Raw genomic sequence first — 18976 nt, forward strand, 5'->3', positions numbered from 1 at the left:
GACCGAATGGGGTATTTTATCATTGCTTTGGTTTGGGTTTTAGTTGTTTGGTTTTCGAAGAGTCAAAACTCTGGTTTGCAAATGACTGAGTCCCACTCTATTAAAATAGACCTTTGTCTCTTTCACTCTGCTAATAAGTGTTTGCCAAGCAGACTAGATTCACTGATTTGAATCATTTGCTAATTTCTGTGGTGTAAACACTTCCGCCATGGCTGGTTTCTCATGTCCCTGAAATTAGCATTGGGAAATGACAAACATAATCAGCTCTCACAGGCTGACATTAGTCTACCACAGGACACAAATATGCCCAGAGTGCTTCCTATAACCTTCTAAAGCAGCTTTTCAAAACAAACAACCAGGTAGGCACAGTGGCACATGACTTTAATTCTAACAGACAGAGTCAAGCGGCAATCTGTGAGTTCAAGGCCAGCCTGGTCTACGTAGTGAGTTCCGGGATATCCAGAGCTACTTAATGAAACCTTGTCTGCAAAACAAAACAACAATGAAACAATGAGTAAAGCAGCTTGAGACATGCCTCTTTCCAGGCTCAAATCACCTTTTAAATTATATTTTTATTTATTTTGCCTATGTCACAAAGTACTTTTGTGTGGCAGACAAGTGGAGGTCAGAGGGTTGACTTGCCCTTGAGTGAGTCCTAGGGCCATGTGAGTCCCAGGGATAGAACTCAGGTCACCAGGCGTGGCAGCAAGTGTCTGAGCCATCAAGGCACCTCAAGGGAGGCTGTATGTGATTAATACATGCTATTTGCATATGTGAAAATATTAAGATGTAGAAACATTATATGTTATATTTTAAAACAATATATAATGTCTTGGCTTGCTTTCTCCTTTTCTGTCTTTCTTCGTATGGAGAGGGAAGATTTATTTTATTTTTTAATTATACGCATGTATGTAAAGTGCAGGCGTCCTTGTAGGCCAGAGGCACTGAATTATCCTGGAGCTGGACTTACAGGCAGTTTTGAGTCACTTGTTGAAAGTGCTGGGACCGGAACTTGGGTCCTCTGCTTAGCCACTAAGCAATCTCTTCAGCCCAAGCCTTACTACCTTGCTTTTTGAGACACAATACCTGAAAGGTTCCATGAGGCCAAGGACATCCCGACACTTTTAACCCTACTGCCTCCTTCTCCCATGTGCTATCACGATTAACCCAATGTTAAATTTTAAAAAGTAAAGAAATATACATTGATCTATATATTTTAAAGAAGAAAAAGACTTCAGGGGGGATGTATGATAAAATGGTTGATAAATGTAAGATAAAATGGTTGTGTGCACTAGAAAATAAGGGCTGCGACACAAAACTTCTGCCCCTGCGTTCTCTGTCCTTTTGCTCTGAGCCCACTACTGTATTGGGATCCAGTGTTTACCCTGGAGCTTCACAAAGCAGGACGCAGAAATGACCTCACTGACTGAACTCTGGACAGATCTGATCTCGGGTTAAGGACAGGGGACTCTGAGAGACCTGAACACTCATCCTGCTAACTGAGTCAGCAGAAGCGAGAATATCTAGAAGTCAAACACAGCAGAAGCCTTGACGCATGTTAAGTGACCACTGTGAGATAGTTTGCCAGGTGTCATAGACACTGAGGTCACTTGACCACGTATGTAAAAAAGAATCTTACACTTAAGAACAGATGTGTCTCAACAGCCTGTTGGGAGGGGGGGGAAACCAGAAAAACCAAACCTACAGACAAACCAATGAGGGAAGAACAATGAATCAGGTCAGAGCAGGACTTACGCCAGATCCGTGGCTTCTATGACTTCTAGGAGGCCAGTGAAGGCTTGGCCTAGAACCCAAAAGGAAGTCTGGAGACCACAGAGGCCAGTGTCGTTCCAGAGAGGCACGAGGACAAGACTCACAAGAGCCAGGCCAGCTGCAGGATTCTTGTGCCCTGCTGGCTGGCCTCTTCCCACAGACGAGCATGGGAAACAGTTCCAGCTGCGTGCCAACTTCATTCCACCGCCAGCAACACTCAGGAACTGACTTAGGAGCCAGCCTGGAGTCAACTGGCAGCTGACTCTCCCAGAGCAAGACTGACCTACTGTGAGATCATTGCAGCAGAGACCGGAGACTCCGCTTCCCTCTCAGCTGACCCAAGACCACACCCTGTTAACAAAGCCAGTTCTCACCATTGCTGTTGAAACTTCCAAACAGTGACTTTGTTACCTACTGCAGGTGTCCCTCTGACTTAACCTCTGAAAAGTTTTAAAACATGAGGCTAGGGAGACGATTCAGTCAATTAATTAAATGCTTGCATGGCAAGTGTACAGACCTGAGTTCAGGTCCCCAGCACCCACATAAAAGCCATGTAATCTCTGCACTGAGGAGGCAGAGGCATGAGGATCCCTAGGGCTTGCTGGCTAGCCGATCGAGTCAAATCAATAAATTTCGAGTTCAATGACAGACTATCTAAAGAAAGAAGAAAAATGGTGAAGTATCGTAGAGAAAGATACCTGATATTATCTGTGTCCTCTACATGCACACACATGTGCACCAGCATTTGCACCCAGGAACGCATTCATTCACATACAACACACACACACTAAGGCTGAATATATAGGAATCACGAAAGGTCACAAGGTCTGAGAGATTTTAAGAGCTTTGAACTCTGCCATAAAATGTAAGGACACATGAACCCAAAAGAGGACCTGTTAAGGTACCTACAAAGAAGGATCGGTTCTTGGGACCTAGTAGAGGACAAGGAAGTAAGAGGGTGACACATAAACCTTGTCACAATTTGTCCCAGGGACCACTGACCTCGAGGACAAACACCCCCCTCAGCTCCCTGCTTCTCCATCTCTGACCCACCCCGCCATTCTTCATTTGCCCTCAGCCCCCGGGGAAAAAAAACTGGCTTATAGGGAAACGGTTACCCCAGTTTCCAATTGGAAGTAACCTAACCAGTCCTAACCAAGAACTCTGATCACGTTCTAACTGATGTGCGGCCCTCAGGGCCCGGAAAGAAATAGCATCACGAACTAGTCCTGAAGGCAGATGGACAGAGGCACAGCTGACTTGTCCTCTCAGCCACATTCTACACAAGACAAGATAGCCTATATTCCCTGTGAAGCACCTGAGGGATGGGGATGGGGGGGGGACTGTGGTAGGTTATTGAGACAGGGTCTCGGTTTGCGGCCCTGGCTGGTCGGGAACTCATGCACGCCATGCCTCAGACTCTCAGTCTTGCCCCACCTTATCCTGTTCTAGTCAAGAATTTTTGGTAACTTTTGCTTTATGGTTTTTTTTTTCTTTTTGAGAGGGGGTTTGTCTTGAAACAAGTTCTGCATATGTACCACAGGCAGGACTTGAACTGACTATGTAGACCACACTGTCTCTGAATTCCTGAACCTCCTACTTCCACTTCACAAATGCTGGGATTATTGGTGTGTAACATCATGTTTGGGTCACTTTGAAAGTTCTCCCCCCCTGCCCCCTTTCAATAAATAAATAAACTATATATATATGTATATGCACAGGGGTGTATATGTTCATGCCACGTGCATCTGGATGGCCCCGCTTTGACAATTTTCTAATAATATCATGCATGTTACTAACATGAACATGGCAGGTATTAAGTAATTCAGAACATTGAATAAAAGCAAACAGAAGTTGAAACACCCACAGAGCTCTTGTTTAGGCTTTGAATAATTTAGTGGAGTATACACATACACAATGTCACACTCCTACCACATGTCCAACCAATCCTTTCTTCTCCTTCTGATTTTTGAGACGGGTCTCAGGTGTAGCTCAGACTGCCCTGGGACCCACTTTGCAAACCAGGCTGGTTTCAAGTCCCTTCAGTCCTGCCTCTGGACCCCAATTGTTGTGACTGATGCTGTTCCCTGCCCCATCCCCCCTTTCACATGGTGGTCTATACACGGAAGAAAGATGAGAGGCAAGCATTGGAAGGACCAGAGATTGAGCAAAGGGACAAGATGCGATCTGAAGAGCCTGCCGTCCACGGTCTAAATCTGAACATTCAAGGCTGGCTATGGTGGCTCAAACTTGCAATCTCAGCAAAGACAGAGGAAGCAGGAGGAAGGAAGGCTGTGGAATTAGTGCAGACCAGACTACAAAGTGAGTCTCCGTCTCAAGAGACAATCACAATTTTTTTTAAAAACGGGAATTTAAATCTAAAAGATAACTATGAAAAAACAAACAAACCAAAAGCATCTGTCATTACAGGAGAGAAAAAGTAACACATATAGACATTTTTTCACATATAATTTCCTCTAAAGTCAGGGGTTGGAATGGGAGTAGGTTGGTTTTCTTGTTGCTTTGGTTTTTGAGACAATGTTTCACGTTGTCTAAACTGGCCTCAAATCCACCAGTCCTAAACCTATGCGCTTGCCTACGCCTCCCAGTGCTGAAATTCCAGGCTTGTGGCACCATGCCAAGCTAAACGTCATTACTTAAAGGAAATGATATTCTCTCATTGAAATTCAAGTTCTATTCTCTTTTCCTTGATGTTTTTGCATTAAGAATCCTGGAGCCAAACAGTCCAGTCTTCCTTATGCAAGTGACCTTCCCTGAATGTCCCTTACTCAACCTCCCCTTCCTGCTCATGCTTTTCAACATCCAAAGCCAGTTAGGCAACTGCACTGTAGGGCTTAAGCCCACCTTGCAGTGCTGCCAAAATACTCCATGGTAGGTCGGCCATGCTAAGAGGAGTGAGGTGTTCCTTCCCAGGCATCACTGACTGGGGAGATCTGATTCACCGTTAAAGGAAAATTCCAAGGGCCTAAGAGTCTCAGAAGACTATCCATCCCAGACAGCATTTCCTAGCCAGAAGTATCTCTGTGCAGCTTAGAATACTCCGCCTCTGCAGACATGTCCACAGGTGAAAATGAGACATGTCTCTACCATTCAAAAGGTCAAAGGTCCCCTTCTTCTGTCGTAGCTGCTGGTCACTCAGCCTGGGGAGAGTGACAAGCATCAAGAAAGTTGAGAACTTTTCATTGCTTATCTAGGCTACTGTCATCCTGCTTCCAACTCATTCTCCTTCCTTAAGATGGGTCTTTACCATACAGCCTTTGGCTGGATTCGAACTCTCCATCTGACTGCCTCAGACACATACCATCAGCTCTTCTTTTATGTTTTTAAAAAGTATCTGTTATCTATGTTTGATAGTGCCAGGATCTGAAGGCACAATCTAGGGAAGTGCTCACCACTAGCAATAAACACACACACACACACACACACACACACACACACACACACACACACACACACCCTGTGCATTTTCTTCTCTTGGTGGCCATAGTTAGAAGGACGATGCAATGGGCAGTGTCTGTTCCTGCCTGACTGACGGAGAATCTCACTTGGATGAGAGACAAGTCGATTCTGTGGTGAGCAGGCGCTTCCCGAGTGCAGACAGTTGTGCAGTGGGCTCATCCCATCATCTTTCATGCACTGAGGTCATCACCACCTTTCTTCTGTGACCCTGTTCCTGTGGCAGCTGGTTCCACCCAGCTGTGCCTATTTCCTTTCTGCGTCTTCCCACCCTTGCCAGCCCCTCTACCGCTTGACACACACCGTAATCTTATCAAAGACAAACGCCTAGCGGCCTCTTACCCTGATTGTTCCTGACACTTCCAGAGAATTTAAAATGACTCCTCCCATGAGAGAAATAACCACAACAAGAAGTATTCCACCCTAAGTGTAATTTCAGTGGTACCTAATGAATTCGACAACCATGTATGGTTGCCCCACTATATGCCAGGTGGCCACAGGGGAGGACATAAAGGGTTAAATAGTTGAGCATAATGATTCATGCCTCCGATTGCAGCACTCAGGAGACTGAGACAGGAGGATTGCTGAGAGAGTTCAAGGCCAGTTGGGTTTTAGAGGAAGACCTTGTCTCAAAAAGTCAGAGAGAGAGAGAGAGAGAGAGAGAGAGAGAGAGAGAAGAAAAGACAAGATAACACATTTAGAGGGTTGAGGCCAGGGATGTAGTTCAGCAGCAGATACTTAATTAAAGTGTGTAAGACTGGTTTGATACTTACCAACACACACACACAACACGCACATGCACACGTGCGCACACACACACAAAGAATGAAGCACACATTCTTTCCTTGGGTGATCTGCTCTCTGGTGAAGACAGCCATTGGTTGATACACACAGCAGATAGAGCTGCATGGACGGTGGGGCTGGGAAGCAGGTCATCGAGGCTCAGCATCCCATGAGGGAAGGACATGTAAGAACCACGTGAAGAAACACACGGAGCTTGAAAGGAGGAAGCATCTGACTGACATTTCAAACTCCACTGCATTTTTACCAGGCAAACTGCATTCCAGACAGAGGGACCAGCACTTTGCTTGAAGGAGGTGCAGGCTCAGTCAAACGCCACAAGCTCCACATGGCCAGAAATGAAGGCAGGGGTGGGGATGCTGGAGAACGAAGAGGACCGCTGTGGAATGCTAACTGCTGGCCATGGTGTGGTCACTGCAACTGCAAACATGATGCAGCTGTGGCAACCTGCACAAGATCTGCACTTGAGCACTGTCTCGCTCTGTCTCTCTGTCTCTGTCTCTCTCTGTCTCTGTGTGTGTGTCTGTGTCTGTCTGTCTCTGTGTCTCTGTGTCTCTCTGTCTCTGTCTCTCTCTGTCTCTGTGTGTGTGTGTCTGTGTCTGTCTGTCTCTGTGTCTCTCTGTCTCTGTCTCTCTCTGTCTCTGTGTGTGTGTGCGTGTCTGTGTGTCTGTCTCTGTCTCTGTCTCTGTCTGTGTGTGTGTGTCTGTGTCTGTGTGTCTGTCTCTGTCTCTGTCTCTCTGTCACTCTCTGTCTCTCTCTGTCTCTGTCTGTCTGTCTCTCTCTCTCTCTCTCACACACACACACACACAAACACACACACACAAACACATACACCATTGTGTATACATGATGCAGCTGTGGCTACCTGCACAAGATCTGCACTTGAGCTCACAGGCACAAACACACACACACACACACACACACACACACACACACACACACACATATACATACACATGCGTGTATGTGTTAAGGCAAGGAGAAGGACTAGTTGAGAAAAGAGGAGTAAGTGGGAGTAAAATAGGGATAAGAAAGGTTAATCGTGATGAATACAATCATGATACACTACTATATATGTATACAATTGTCAACATTTAATCAAGAGAAAGAAGTCGAGGCTGCCCTGTGTCCTCTGCTTTCTGGCTCTTGGGACACCTTTATCTCCTTTACTCATCCCACCTGAGCACAATGCAAAAGCAATGTAGTCAGACAAGCAATTAATACCCAAGGACTGGCTAATTCCTGCCACCTTCATCAAGTCTCCAGCAAGTCCCTAGTGAACATTGTACCTTGGAATAAGAACAAGAAAAATGCCAAAATGGGTTAAGGAAAGATACCAGGGACTTCTAACTGGGTTCTACATAGCAAACACACGCACAAGGCTCGAGTCTTGCATTCAGCAACGCCCATCTGTGAATACAAGACAACAGTATACATGAATCCATGAAAACAGAATATGAACAGAATACACGAAAGCCAGTAAAGCCCAGGGAACAGCAGCAGCAGGGCTGGGCCCAGGCCAGACTCTGTCATCCAGTCTGTAAAACACAGAGCAGGTACACCCCCTTTCCGAGCCTGAGGTGACCCACGTGTAAAATGGAGAGTGTGACAGGTGGTCATGTAAGACTCGTCTAGTCTTAAAAGAGTCGTGAGCCTAAGTGGAGAAATCTTTAAGGAAGATTTCCAAACGCAAATGGAAGACACGCAGATAGGCAGACACAGGAAAGGCAAGATGTGTGAAGGAACCAAGGAGGTAGATGGGCAGTGGCCAGAGAGTGAAGAGAAGAGAGCAGCTGGAGAACAAATGTGGTTCACAGACCAGCAAGGCCACACACAGGCCCACAGACAGACCTGCGGCTTCCTGGCTCGCTTCTGAGTTCTCTCTCTCTCGTTCCTGTTTCCTCCGTCTGTCTCTTCCCAGCTTGTCATTTTACAGCGGTCTGTACTTCTGTCAATACAGCCGAGAGCCACACGCATCAGCCGGAAGGAGCATAACGGATGACTGCACTTGTCTCTCTGTTTATTTTGAAATTTAGTTTCAGTGTTTTTAATTATGTGTAGCTGTGTATGTCAGCATGGACATGCACATGTACCTGTGGAGGTCAGGAGAGGGCCTGAAGCTGGAGTTATAGACTGTGTGGGCTGCCCTGAGGAGACTGGAAGTCAAACTCAGTTCCTCTGGAAGAACAGCAAGTGCTCTTAACCACCAAGCCAGGCCCTTCTAACTCTTTCCATTTGAGAACAGGAAACCTGTCTTACTTAGGGTTTTATTGCTCTGAAGAGACATGGCAACTCTTATAACAAAAACCAGTTTAATTAGGGCCGTCTTACAATCCGGGAGTTTAGTCCATTATCATCATGGCGAGAAGCACAACAGTATGTAGGCAGGCATGATGCTGGAGAGGTACCTCAGAATTCTACACCAGGGACTGGCAGGCCGCAGGAAGAGACAGTGAGCCGTGGCCTAGCTCAAGTATGTGAAACCTCAAAACCCACCCTCAGTGTCACACTTCCTCCAAAAAGGCCACACCTACTCCAACAAGGCTACACTCCCTAATAGTGCCATTCCTTAAGTCTAAGGGGCCCTTTTTCATCCAAACCACCACAAAACCAATGACCAGAAAAGTTTAAGGGACAGGTACAAAGCCACACAGATATCTGACAACACTACAAAGACTAGAACTCAAGTCTGAGATTCTCAGAACTCCTCCCAAGCTGAGCCCCAAGGATAAAAAAGTAAAAGACCAGGCAGTAGAGAAAGTCTCTGGAGCTTTTCATGCTGAGCCTTGAATGTCCACAACCTGGCTCAGGGCCAACAAAGCGACCACGTCCTGTGCTATGACTGAGGGTTTCCAATGTGAACTCGGGAATCTCAAGAACTACAGCTGAAAGGCGGAGATGGGAGACAGCTCATCATCACCTCAGTGACAAGGAAAAGAAAGCAACCTAAGATCGCCACCCCCCCCCCAAGTCAGTAATAAGGGGCTGAGCCTGGACTCGTATCCATGCAGATCACCCTGGGGCTGGCGTCTTTGGCAACCACCTTGTGTTGAGTGACAAGCACAGCAGTTTGCATAGCAAACACAGAAGGAATGATTGACTTAACGTGAATGCATATGGGCAGAAGGGGGTCCCAGTGTATCTGTAATTTGGACGGGAAATCAAAAGCAGACTCCAGTGAAATCTCTGCTGATTTTAGTTCATCATAAATGAGTCGCTGACTAGTCAAGATGGAAACACATAATTTCATCAAACATTTTCCCTCTCACTCTACACCCATTGGGAGGAAAAAAACAAAGGATTTTCCTGTCATCTTGAGATACACTGTCATATACCTGAGGTCGGACTGGAACTCTATAGCTAAGGATGACTCTGAACTTCTTATCTTTCTGTCTCCAACTCCTGAGTTTATACAGTGCTAAGGATTGAACCCAGAGCTTTGTACGTGCAAGGCAAGCACTTTGTCAACCGAGCTACATTCCCGATCCAATTGGGAGGAAAATGGACTTAAACATCTTTTTCTATATACACATATATACTATAGACAGCTGAACTTAATGAAAATAACTAACTAGACTATAAGATTAAGGGCAGCTCATAAAACCCATTCAGATCGGGCAAATGGGAGCATTTCTCAACACCTGAGGGTTACATGTGCAAAATCTCGCAAACGCCATATTATGGACGGTAGCAAAGACATTTCCAGAGACACGTAAAACCCCAAATCCACCCCCAAACTCAAAAACACGTGGTCTGCGTGCGTTTTTAGAGAACGTAGTTAATCCTTACCTTGACTCTCTGTTACAACTTCTGTTGTTCCTAAATTTCCCGTCTTGTCTTCTCCTGGGTGCCAAGAACATCTTCTTTCCTAATGACGCCCCAGATCAAAGAACGTCACTTAACGTAAACTCAAAGTTCTGCCCTCCATTCACCCGTGTTCTCCACAAAGCCTGGCGCCCACTCTGCTTATGCTGACACCAAACGCAATGCCACGTCACAGGAAATCAAGGTCCGGGCTGGATGTGTATAACGTTACCACGGCTGGTCACCTGCCATCCCCTCACCTTCATTAGGAAAGGGATCAAGTTCCAGAAGTACAGCAGGAAATGCCACCACAATACAGGCACTACCCGCCCTCTAGACCACTGTCGGTTCCAGGTTGGCCAACCTCAAGTAGCTCAAGAAAGAAGCCTATCAAAGACAAGTGACCACACGCTCCAGGGCTTGGGCAAGCTGGGCACTAAATGATACCAACATAAAAATCTATCCTTCCCAGAAACTTAAAGTGGAGGGAGAGAAGGAGAAGCAATGGGAGTGTGAGCGCCTACCCGGGACCAGGATCCTTGAAGAACAGCTTCCTTTACCTTTTTATCTTCTAACCTGTCTACAAGGGAGGGAATGATCACAATCGTCTACTTGTGTGGGAGGAAACTGGTGAGGCAAAGCAGCCTGAGGAAAGGAAATCTGTCCTAGAGGGGAACTGTACTCCAAGAGAGCAGGAGAGGACTCGCCACCAGAATAAAAGTCAAACCCAGCTAAGCATCGATATGGACTGGTGAGGGAGAGCGAGGGTAGGGCTTCTTATTAAGAACAGAGTGTATGCTATCCCTCCGCTGTGCTCAGAGATACTAGCTTTCACAGTGAAGTTGTGTCCTGTGACCCCAGAGGCTCTGGGATGGAGAAGGGTTTGTCTTGTTCTGATCTATAATAAGACAGTAAAGTCCGAAACTCTCCATGAAGTAGATAGGTGTGAAACCAAATGCATCAAGACCAGTATGAAATTCAACAGGCAAATTCTTTCCCCTCCCCAGGGAGAATTTGAGTCATTGTTCCATGACCAAAAAGCATCCAGCTTCTGGGGGGGGGGCAATCCAACTTTAAGATATGTGTATATATGTATGTGTATAGACAGCTGGATATAGATCTATGATATATATATATATACTATATAATTATGTATATATAATTGTGTGTGTGTGTGTGTGTGTGTGTGTGTGCGCGCACACGCACGCAGTTCAATGGTAGAATGCTCTTCTGGCACATTTGAGGCCCTGGGTTTTATCCTCACTGTTAAAAAGAAAAAGGTGTATACATATATGTGTATAAGCTTATATACACAAGTCTACATAGCTATAATATATATTAAATACATACATATTACATTTTTTAGACAGACACATGAGTGTGATCTGTACTAGATGATCTAACCTGGACGAATGGCTATTCCATTATTAGAATAGCACCAACAATTTCTTATTAACTCTCCATGAGCTAATTTGTTTTTTTTCCGGAGCTGGGGACCGAACTCAGGGCCTTGCGCTCCCTAGGCAAGCACTCTTCCGCTGAGCTAAATCCCCAACCCCTCTTATTAACTCTCAAAGGGGTTTTGAATTTGTGGTCCATCAGTGTGAAGACGCTCTGGGGCTCTGGATGGTCCATAACCATGAGGAGCAGAATCAGAAATAGTCAGACAACCGGAAAATATCTAACTTTTGAGTCTTTGTATCAATGCTGCTTGTGAAACACAAAAGAGAACTCTTTATCCCCCCACCCCCACCCCTTTCCTGTTCACTGCTGAAGAAACTGAAGGGAAGTTTGACAGCCCTGCAAATATCACCAAAGAGAGGCAAGAAGCCGATCTGCTGGTTGTTCATTACTGACGGCCAGGACTCCCCAGTCCACCTATCCTGGGACATGAATGGCAGTGAGAGCAAATGGTGTCTGCTTTCCTCAGACAATCCTCCCACCCAAGACACTTCACTAAGAAGTAGCGTGCCCCGGAGGATTTCCTTCCCAGGATCAAGTCGTCAGGATTACCTAGCACAGCTGTCTGCTCCCTAGGGCACTTGACTGTGTTCCGACTTAACTCTAAAACATTCCCCAGAGGCTCCTTGGTTAAAGGTGACCAGCTCATAAGGTCTCGGGGAAATGGCTGACTCATGAGGGCACTGACTTATCAATGGGTTAATCCATTGAAAGACTTACAGGTTCATGGTATCATTAGAAAGGAATGAAAACGAGGACTTGGGGCCTACATGGAGGAAGTGAGTTTCTGGGGGACATGTTTGAAGGATAGTTGGGGACATCAGTCTCTTTTCAACTCTTCTCTGTTTGATTGCCACAAGGCAAACAGTTGTATTTTGCCACATCTAGCAGACTCTGGTGTTCAACATCACCTTGGAACTAAAACATCGGACCTGGCAATCCTGGATGAAAATCTATGAAACTGGGCTGGAGAGATGGCTCCGCGGTTAAGAGCACTGCCTGCTCTTCCAGAGGTCCTGAGTTCAAATCCCAGCAACCACATGGTGGCTCACAGCCATCTGTGATGAGATCTGATGCCCTCTTCTGGTGTGTCTGAAGACAGCTACAATGTACTTATATATAACAAATAAATAAAGCCTTAAAAAGAAAGAAAGAAAGAAAGGAAATCTATGAAACCAGGAGTCAAAACAAATCTCTCCTCCTTTGTGTCATTCTTGGTGGAGATTTTTGTCACGGTGATTAGTGACTAGCTGCATGTCTTAAAGCTGTAGAGTCATTCGCAACATTTTTCAATGAATGCTAAGTAAATGATCAATGAAAATCTGCAATTGAACAAAGGAATGAATGAACAATGAGCAAACTAGACTGTATCCTTGAAGAGCAGAGGCCCACCAAGGCTCAATGGCAAGCACACGCAGGCAGCCAAGCACCACTGACACTCTCCAGTGTCTCAGATGTGTTTAACGTCTGTCTGTAAACGAGAGTGGGAAGTGGTCAGAGGCAAAACCCAGTCAAAGCTTCCCACTAGAGCTTCAGTTCTGAAAGGAAAGAGGCATGCTGGAACTCTCTCTCTCTCTCTCTCTCTCTCTCTCTCTCTCTCTCTCTCTCCCCCCCCCCCCGCCATGTGTGTGTGCCTGTGTGTGTCTGTGTATGTATCTGTGTGTCTGTGTTATGTGTGTGTCTGTGTATGTGTCTATGTGTTGTGTGTGTGCCTGTGTGTGTCTGTGTGTGTCTATGTGTCTCTCTATGTGTGCTTGTGTCTGTGCGTATATGTGTGTCTGTTTGTATGTGTGTCTGTTTGTGTATGTGTGTCTGTGTGTATGTGTGTGTCTCTGTCTGTGTGTATGTGTGTGTCTCTGTGTCTCTATGTGTGTCTCTGTCTGTGTGTATGTGTGTGTCTCTGTGTCTCTATGTGTCTGTGTGTGTGTCCCTATGTGTGTCTGTGTGTATATGTGTGTATGTTTGTGTTTGTGTATGTGTGTATGTGTGTCTATGTATATGTGTGTGTGTCTGTGTCTCTATGTGTCTGTGTGTGTCTCTATGTGTGTCTGTGTGTATATGTGTGTATGTTTGTGTTTGTGTATGTATGTGTGTCTATGTATATGTGTGTGTCTCTATGTGTCTCTCTGTGTGTGTGTTTGTGTCTGTGTGTATATGTGTCTGTTTGTGTGTGTCTATGTATTTGTGTGTGTGCTTGTGTGTGTCTGTGTGTATGTGTATAAAATGTAGGATATATGTGCCCTGAACAACAGAGGAATGAATTAAACAATGTGCCAGTGCTGGAGAGGTCTCTACAATGAAAGGAACTCACTGCTCACGTAGAAGACCCAGTTTCGGTTCCCAGCAGTCACGTCGTCTCACAACTATTTATAACTCTAGTTCCAGTGGGTTCTAGTATCCCCTTCTGATGTATGGGCCAGTCATACATGTGGCAGACACACATACATGCAGTCAAAACACTCATACACATTAAATAAATGAATGAATGAATGAATAAACCTAAAAGGAGAGATGGAGAGGGGACGTGCCACCACCCTTTGGAGTCTGTTTTCTATCATCCCTTAGTTGCATGTCGACAGTCTGCTTGAGCGTTTCAATTCCTTAGGGAGTGAGTGGCATACTTAGTATACCTTCCCCACAGGACGTAGGAACAATGATGTAATGGATTATCCTGGCATATACTTGTCATGATACAAGTGCCTGCTACACCAGACACTGAGGTAAATGCTCAGGCAGACATCAAGATTCATTGAATTCTGTCCCTGCCCTTCCTGGTAAAGAACTTTGAAAGGCTCTGCTCTAATTAAGAGATTACAATGAATTGCTCTGATTAAGAGATTATGATGAATTGCTACTGTCTACACATCTTTCACCTGTGTCCCTGTGGGCACCATTCTTTCCCGTCTGAATGGATACCCCCAACAGTGGTTGCCAGAGTTTCCTCCTTCCTCTTTATTTTTTCTCCCCTGCATTGGATTCCAGGTTTCTCACTCCACAGGGGTTCAATAAATCCATTCTCTTCCATCTCCCAGCCCTGTCATCGCACTAGGTAACAAAGGGCAATTTTTATTGGCAACCCTTGGGCTCTTGGGTCCTCTCAGAAGGCCAAGAGGCTCCAACACCAGTACAACAAGTACGCTGGCACTTGACAGCGGCAGTGACACACTCGGCTTAATCCCGACATCTCCCAAGGTCTTGGACAAAGTCAAAGCAACAAATGTGTCTGCGTTCTGAATGCCTGCACCAAATTAGATTAATCAGATGGAGTCCTACTGTCAACAGGAGAGAAGCCGGCTTCGCACAGTCAGTCGCCGGCTCCTCCCATGCTCGACATCTTTCTTTGTGGTAGACTCTGGCTCTGCTAACCCTTGAGTGTTGCGTTTTAGAGAAGAAACTAACCCTGTCATGGTAATGTTCCCAAATAATTTGCTTTTAAACAAATAGGCAGAAGCAGGTGTCATAACCTGTGCCTTCAAAACCAGCACCGGGGAGTTAAAGCGGAATGCATGATGCATTTGAGGTCAGCCAGGGCAGCAGAGCAAGACTGTCTCCAATGCCTAAGAAACAAATAGATGAAGGGATAGGAACTAGCACTGTGTTGTTCATCTGCTACGTTTCTATCCCCTAGGATGAAGGAGATAATGCAAGTGTTTGATGTCAAGAACACTAACGGGCACAGAGTATGTGTTTAATAAACACCAAAACACTGGCTGAACTACCTGGGAGGTGGGCATTGATGGAAGAAAGCATTTATTCCAAGATCCTCCTCCTCTTCAAGAAAAGCAACTGGTGTCCTGACCCGGAAGCAAAAGACAATAAGAAGCGTTGTTACCATGGCAACCACAGTTCCAAAAATAAATACCCTTCAAAGCTCCCATCAGCTTGGGGGTTGGTGGGGGGTTGGAGGGGGGAACGAACAGATTTTTGCAGATTGTACCTAGGGCCTCAGATCAAACGGCAGACAAAATATTATACTGCTATTATCCTTCTTGCCAGGCAACTACCATCACTCACCGTCTGACTACGCCAAACCTGGTTTCTCTGAATAAAGCTCACCTTTAAAAGAACTGTACCCCTGGTGTCTGGAGGATACAGACCAAACAAACAAGCAAACCAACAGAACAGTTCACATTTACATAAGTGGCATATGGGGGTAATTATTCTGATTCGAGAGGAGGCTTTGTCTAGAAGATGATTTATATTTGAATTCCATGAAAATCGAATTTCCCGTTTGCGTTCATCATTTAGTTTTTATTCCTGAAATCCATATTCACCAAGCTGCTGCTCTGTTCCATGCAGAAGGCTTCCTTGGTGAATGAACTGAATTGCCTCCATGATTCAGATCCCCGGCAAGGACATAGTGAGAACATGGAACCCCAAGGTGCTTCAGCCGCCCTAGAGGGAACACTGGAGTGAGGAAATCCACCCCAGAGAAAGAACTAACTATGCCAAAGGAGAGGGCCTTAGTGATCAATAGGACAGCGTCATGAAAGATCCCATCCACAGGAGCAATGTCTACGAAGACTCAGAAGTTAAAATTGTCTTATTAGATGACCTGAGCATGGAGGTCAGGGAGAGCAGTACCCGACACAGAAAAGGAAACAGGGGGCGCGATCAGCCCAGTCTGCTGCAGACCAGGTTAAAGAGAAGGGTTGGCCTAGACAAAGTGGAAACTATCCATGAAACTGGCGGTGAGTTGGAGGTTCAGAATTCAGATCTAAGGAACCTTCTCAGCCAAGGTGAGGAGCCTCCTGATGAAGGGTAGCAGTCCCCAGTCTTAAGCATGGGGAACTGGTTTAGAGAGAAAGGTGATGGGTTCAGAGATGGACAGGCAAGCTGAGGTGATGCCATAGGAAACATGAGTTAGCTAGTGGAACTACGAGCCCAAACATCTATACCATAGAGAGACTTTTAAATAAAGGGAAGAAACTCATGGCTGTAGTTTAATGTCTGTTCCCTTCAAAATCTGTGCTAATTGTGTGTGTGTGTGTGTGTGTGTGTGTGTGTGTGTGTGTGTGTGTGTGTGAGAGAGAGAGAGAGAGAGAGAGACAGACAGACAGACAGAGACAGACAGACAGACAGAGACAGAGAGAGACGGAGACAGCGACAGAGACAGAGATGGTGGAAGTATTAGGAAAGAGAAGATCATGAAGGTTTGCCTTTCTGGGTAAGATTAATGTCACCATAACAGAGTATTGTCCCCCCGCCCTTTACTCTTCTACCATGTATGGAGACAGCATTCCTCCAGAGGACAGAGTTCAGAAGGCTTGATCCTGGACTTCTCAGCCTCCAGAACACTGAGCAAACCAACGTCTGCCTTTGTAAATTACCCATCCTCAGAGATTCAGTTATTAGCCCTGTAAGATGAGTTAAGATCGTTATTATAGAAAGAAACCATTACCTCCAAGAATGAGTAAACGGCACCAACGTTAGCATTAAATGCTTGAGAAGAAGAAGAAGTGTGAGACAGAAGGGGGTGGGGAAGGAGAAGGGGCGAGAAGGAGCCAGAGCCTTACACAGGCCATCCTGCACTGGCAGACGGCTAGCACAGTCGCTGCGCTCTAAAAATGAGGATGACGTGTATTTTTTCCCCCAGATCTCACCAACAGATCAAAAATGGCAGCTCATAAATAATCAGAGCAACAGTAAACTACAGTTTCTGCTTACATTAACCAGAGTAAAATCTGTGCTGATTGTGTGTGTCGCACACACACAAGCACACACGCATGCACGCACATGCTCATGCTATAACACACATATGGAGGTCAAAGGATAACAGATGGAGTCAGTTGTCCTCTTCCATTATTTGGAGTCTGGGGACAGCGCTCAGGTCATCAGGCTTGGTGGAAAGGGTCAATCGCACTGAGACTGAAGACCACAGAGAGAACCAACCAATCAATGGAACCAACATCTCCATTTCATATTGGCCCTGTTGGCCTCTCTATTGGGTATTCATCATAGGAAAAACTCATCTTCCTCCCCACACACAGCCAAAGGCGGCTGCCTGAACACTGTGGGCTGTGGGACTCACAATATGATCCCCTCTTGGCAAAGGTTGTGTTGGTTTGAGAGAGAACCGTCTCCCACAGTCTCACGTAGTTGAACACTTGGTCACCAATTCGTGGTGCTGTTTGGGGAGCTTATGGAACCTTCGGGAGCAGAGCCTCGCTAGAGGAATATATCACAGTGTGGATGGAAGAAGTTTTGGGATTATAGCCTCAGCCTCCTTCCTGTTCCCACTCTTCCCTTCTCTGTGTGAATGAAACGGTGATGAGAAAGCCTTCACTCCCGTCTCCCTGACTGTTGCTGTGCCTTCTCCGCCATCATGGACTCTACCCCTCTGGAATCCTAAGGCAAACTAAGCCCTTTCTTAAATTGCTTTTGGTCGTGGTATTTTTATCACAGAAGCAGAAAATAAATGAACACAAATGGGACCCCCAAGAAACAGAGGACAATGCAGTCAAGTGGCAAGAGATCCAAACTGTATTGTCTCAGCCATTGACCAGTTATGTTGCGTTGGGTCTCTAAGTTCATAGCTAAATCAAACAGCTCATCAATCTATCTGGCATAAAGCATAAATACATTCTTTCTTCCTCTCTCTCTCCCTCTCCCTCTCCCTCTCCCTATCCCTATCCCTCTCCCTCTTATTCTCCCTCTCCCTCTACCTCTCCCTCTACCTCTACCTCTCCCTCTCTCTCCCGCCCTCCCTCCCTTTTTTCTTTGAGACAGTGTCTCATGTAGCCCAGGCTGACCCAACTTCCTATATATCCAAGCATGAAGGCCCTCCTGTCTCTACTTCCTGAGCACTGGAGTAACAGGGGAGCACCACAGCACCTGGTTTTTATGGTCTTGGGGTTCAACCCCAGCCTTCATGTATACTAGGCAAGCATTCTACCAACTGAGCTATAGCCCTAGCCCCATATCTGGAGAGGGAAGAAGCAGGTGAGTGTGAATGAAGTGATGCAAGGTGGGGGACATCAAGGGACCCTCCCCTCTGCTCCTTTCTTGCCCAGCAGACCCCTTCCTTAGACCCATTTTCTTTTCCTGCTTTAGTCTGATAGTCTACTGGGATTATCTCTTCTAGATCGTGGCCTCCTCTATGGAAGGACCGATGAATGCTCTCTTGCTCCCACACGCACAGCACAAGGCCATCCACACAAATGTCCAATAAGTATTTGTTGAACTGCAAAAGTCACCCTCTCTTGAGTTCTCTCGTCTAAACTTTAAAACAAATCTCTCTGACACTGAAACAAAAGAGCTGACAATAAACAAAAGCATTTAGGAAGTGACTGAAGATGGAGAAGACACTTGAGGAAAGGCCTCTTGGTATTCTTGTGAATCCTGATGAATGGATGGGCAGGTCACTTCCCCAGGCATAGCTGAAAATCCTCCCAAGCGGTCTGCCAGGCCAGAGTCCAAAGACCCCCTCAGAAAAACGAATTCATTAATTGGCATTACAAAGTCATAATTTCTTCTCATATGGTGGAAGAAATGGCCCTGGTCACTAATAATAAGTCTCCAATGGAACATAAAGTGTAATGGGTAGCAGGTACCCTTCTATCTCCCTCCACTGAGGAAGAGCAAGAAAAAAATAGTAAAATATATCATGAGGGCTTTGCCTAGGTCTCAAGTAAAGCCTTCTTAAAAGTATCGCTCAAAA

At 45.8% G+C, this 18976-nt stretch overlaps 1 protein-coding gene across 10 annotated transcripts in view; it reads right to left on the reverse strand.

Annotated features, from left to right (window-relative positions):
• Gramd1b (GRAM domain containing 1B) overlaps positions 1-18976 on the reverse strand; it is a 239324-nt gene that overhangs the window by 133903 nt on the left and 86445 nt on the right. For 2 of the 10 annotated variants that reach the window (XR_010053942.1, XM_063265089.1), the window contains exon 2: positions 9841-9919. The exons of the other annotated variants lie outside the window; for them this stretch is intronic. Coding sequence is in view for 1 of the 2 variants with exons in the window: in XM_063265089.1 (XP_063121159.1) it covers positions 9841-9911 (71 nt within the window). In the remaining variant the exon portion in view is untranslated. The remainder of the gene's footprint in view (positions 1-9840; positions 9920-18976) is intronic. 10 annotated transcript variants of the gene reach the window in all.

The sequence above is a fragment of the Rattus norvegicus genome, chromosome 8, assembly GCF_036323735.1.
Source record: "Rattus norvegicus strain BN/NHsdMcwi chromosome 8, GRCr8, whole genome shotgun sequence".
NCBI lineage: Eukaryota > Metazoa > Chordata > Mammalia > Rodentia > Muridae > Rattus > Rattus norvegicus.